We start from the raw sequence: 4,409 nt of genomic DNA, 5'->3' as shown, positions 1-4,409 counted from the left end.
TGCAGTTTTTATCACAATTGCTCTGTAGTACAGTTTAAGGTCAGGCATGGTGATTCCACCAGAGGTTCTTTTATTGTTGAGGATGGTTTTTGCTAACCAGTAAATTCGTAAATACTGTTTTCTTAACCATAAAGTTTAATGAACAAAGTATTTTATTTTAAAATTGCATTTATTCATTTACTATTTGTGCCTGCCCATGTTTGTATTGAGGAGATTGGCATATAGAACTTGAGTATGTGAGTCAGAAGACAACTGTGGGGTCTGCTCTATTTCCTCTCTAGGGATTCCCTGGGGTTAAGCGCAGATCATCTGACTTGGCTAAAGGTAACTTTATCTACTGAGACACTTTGCTGGCCCAGCAGTTATTTTTAATTTATGAAGTTAATGTAATTGTTCAATTGATTATGAATATAAGTCAATATTTATATAATCATATTTTAGAGATATTTATTTTGGAATTGGAATGCTTAAAATGATTTTTAATGCAAATACAACATATTTTATTGTTGGAGAATTTCAGACATGTACATAATGCAATTTCTCTGTTACCCCCTTGTTCCTTAGTCTTCCCAATATTATGTGCTCTTCTTCTTTAAACCCAAGTTCATGTAGTGCTACCTCAATGCACATGGGTGTAGGAACATATACTGGAGTTGGGGTAGCCATTCAAGGGACATCCATGAAAAGAACCATACTCTCTCTCAGAAGCCATCAGTTGCTAATAAATCCTCAACTATGGGTGGGTCCTCATAAACTCTGCCCCAATTCATACTGAGATTTCGATTAATTTGGTCTTGTTCAGTTGGTTCCAGCTGATGTGAGCTCTTGTGTCTAACTGTGATATATCTGGGACATATTGTTTGCTGTAGTCAACCAGCTTCTGTATTCTGTATCTTACAATTCTTCCTTCCCTTTCCTCCATTTTCCTTCCTTCCTTCCTTCCTTCCTTCCTTCCTTCCTTCCTTCCTTCCTTCCTTCCTTCCTTCCTTCCTTCCTCTTTTGAAATATTGATACATGGTCTTACTGTGTCATTCTAACTGGCCTGGACAGACTCTCACAATCTTACTGTCTCCTCCTCTGAAATGATAACTGAGCCTAGATGGTGAGACTGTTATGTAGGTGTCCTTGCACAATCTATTGTTCTCAGCACTTGACAGATGACCTGTTTATTGATGAGAGCTGGGTACTGTCCTATTATTTCGGTTTCTTCCCAGGGCTTTAGCATCTAGAGAAGTTTGTTGGTTGAGTACTCCACCCTTCCTTCTCTGTTCAATTGATTTTTTTCTTTGTGTAGGGGTCTTTTAAATGTTCAGATGAGGACAAAGTCTTAATTGGGTAGAGATGCTCATTTTTTTCTGTGGTGGTGTTATGGGAAGTTACAGAGGGTCTAAGCAAGGGATCTTACTGTCTCCTTGTTGCAAAGGCCATGTGGTGTTGGATTGGCACTAAGGAGCTGAGAAGATCATTCATATTTAGCCCTGTGCAACAATACATTTTGTGTTTTAATATACATATGTTGGCTTCTTATAAAAATTGAAGCTAAACATAATACATGTATTTTTCGTATTAACTATAGCTCTGATTACTTCATATTTACACATGCATACATATTTAAATATTAAAAATGACTTTCTCAATATATAAAGGTAATTAGTGAAGTTACATAACACTATATTGTTTTGCTATAATTGTCCTTAATTCATTTCAATGTAAAGATAAACCCTTATTGGCTTTATGATTTTGTGTTTCTTTTACAGTTTAACAGAGACTATATAGACATGATATCCTATATATTTGTTTGGTATGGATAATGGAAACCTAATCCAAGAGACAGAAAATGGTTATTTCATTTTCACTTAATGCTTAAAACAATTCTCTGACACCCATATGGTATTTTTTGGAAATTTCTTCCAGTATATGAGTCTGTTTGAATTCTTTGCATGGGATTTACTTGTATAAATTCTCTAGTAAGTTTAGTCATGTAGGGTTTACATGCACTGAGTTTACATATTCCATTTGAAAATTCTTATTTGCTCTTTATCAGATCTTATTATGTTCAATCACTCATAATTTCAATAATAAAACCTTGCGAGAAGCATTCTTTCACTAAAAAGCATACTTTTTTCTTTTCTTTTTGCTTCTTCCTGTAATAGGACAAAGTGTATTTCATTCATTAATTCATGAGGAACTATTCACTCTTTTACGTACATACTAAATGTAGAAAGTTTATCTGTCTTCCATCTTTATTAAGGAGATTAGCCATTTCTCTTCTCTCCTCCCCCTTTTATTCCTTCTCTTCCTCCCTGACTCCTTCTGTGTGTGTTTGTTAAAGACACAGGCTGATGTTGGGTATTTACCACAATTGCTTTCTACCTGTATTCTGGGATATGATCTCTCACTAAACTGTCCACCTTGGCTACAAGTATATGTGATTACACTTGCTTAGCCATTTACAAGGGTCCAAGGCTCCATTTTCAGCTTGCCACATTTGTCCAATAGGAACTTTGCCAGCTGAGCCAGATCCCAGCCCTAGGAGTTACTTCTTAGAATTCTTTTAAACCAAAAAGATACTTTATCTTAAACATTTCCCAAATTATAAAATTTCAGATTATCAACCTCTTTTTGTTTTTATTTCAGATGAATATGATGAAGAAATAGCCTGTACTCAACATGGACAGATGTATTTAAATAGAGACATTTGGAAACCTTCTCCATGTCAGATCTGTGTCTGTGACAATGGTGCCATTCTTTGTGACAAGATAGAGTGCCCAGAAGTGCTCAACTGTGCCAATCCTACAACACCCACTGGGGAGTGCTGTCCAGTGTGCCCACAAACTGGAGGTGGAGATACTAGTTTTGGTAAGAATTCTCAAAGCTGTTTCAGAGGAGAACTAACAACTTACCTTTATTTTCCAGTGATTATTGCTTTTAGAGTTTAACAACTCAAGTGAATAATCATAGCAAGTAACTCAGTGACCTCAGAGATTAATGATTTCAAATCACTGTGGAAAGTGTATATATTCATAATTTTAAAGTGTACTGAGCTTCCTGGAGTAAGAAAGAAACCTTTTTTCTCTACTTAGGCCATTAACTTAGAAATAGACAGTAATTTTTTTCTTAATTGTCAGAAGATCTTACTTTGAATGGTTATATCTAATTAGAGAATGATTTGTGCCTTATAGATGGCTGCTGTTATTGGGTTATGAAAACTGCCTCCATGATATTTAGTTGACTTTCTATTATATTTCTTAATGTTAAGGGAACACAGAAAATATATTTATTGTCTCTTTTACAATGTTCACTCTAGAGAATGCAGTAATTATTCTTAATATAATTACTCCTCTAGCAACTTCTCTTACATTGTCTCAACAATCTAGGGTGTGTGTAATTTGTACCATTATAATAGAAGGAAATGGAATCAATTTCTTGGAGAAAAGAATGACACAAGTTTCTGGGTTAAAAATATTTTTTGCAAGAAAAATATCTGTGCTTAATTGATATTATATTTTAAGACTATGCATCAAAGATACAGGCATATATTATCATTTATGTATTTTAATGAGTTAGGTAAGACCAACATTAAGCATTTAGGTTGTTTGCTTCAGTACTTGTACTAATAATTGTTAAGACGTTATCAAAGCTTCATTTTTTTCAAATTTCATTGAAAATAGCAATACATGTAATAAAAATGTTCAACAGTATATACACAGAAATATTAGACACCAACTTGTGTCTTTTCATTTTGGTATTATTTAGCAGAAACTGCATCTAAAATAATTACTTAAACTTAAATTTGTAATGTGTGATAAAATTAGGTCATAGTATGATAAAAATAACACACAAAGGCTACTGGAAGCAATAATTTCATAGAATTCCAGGAATAAGTACAATTAATCTCGTGGGGATAAACAAATAGTACGTGGGAATAGTCAGCAAGTGTCAGAAAGCAAAATATCCAACTTCCTGCCAGTTGTCAGTATATGGAAGCGCAACTCATTCAAGGGGAATAATGACCATGGATAGAAATAGATTTATAAAACAAGTCAACAGAGAAGGGTGCTTGAGTTGCATTAAGTTTATGAGACAAAGTACACACTAGCACATGTGTGGCCACAGATTAGGTAAAATTGCTGGGGCTGAATAGAGTGGCTCATGTATTTAATCCCAAGACTTGGCAAGGGAGATAAGAGGATCACAAGTTCAAAGTCAGCCTGACCTACATACTGAGCTGAAGGCTAGCAGGAGCTAAATATCAGATATCAAAACTAAATAAAACTAACCCATAACAAACTGAACTAATAGAATATTTAACCAGTTATACAACTTTTTTCTTTTCTTTTCTTTCTTTCTTTCTTTCTTTCTTTCTTTCTTTCTTTCTTTCTTTCTTTCTTCCTTCCTTCCTTCCTTCC

At 34.4% G+C, this 4,409-nt stretch overlaps 1 protein-coding gene across 1 annotated transcript in view; it reads left to right on the top strand.

Annotated features, from left to right (window-relative positions):
• Col5a2 (collagen type V alpha 2 chain) overlaps positions 1 to 4,409 on the top strand; it is a 135,767-nt gene that overhangs the window by 58,504 nt on the left and 72,854 nt on the right. Inside the window, exon 2 of the mRNA XM_021198653.1 lies at positions 2,638 to 2,859. Within this exon, the coding sequence (XP_021054312.1) occupies positions 2,638 to 2,859 (222 nt within the window). The remainder of the gene's footprint in view (positions 1 to 2,637; positions 2,860 to 4,409) is intronic.

The sequence above is a fragment of the Mus pahari genome, chromosome 5 (assembly GCF_900095145.1).
Source record: "Mus pahari chromosome 5, PAHARI_EIJ_v1.1, whole genome shotgun sequence".
NCBI lineage: Eukaryota > Metazoa > Chordata > Mammalia > Rodentia > Muridae > Mus > Mus pahari.
Note: the sequence above shows the minus strand (reverse complement) of the source record. Positions and strands in the feature narration are given on the sequence as shown.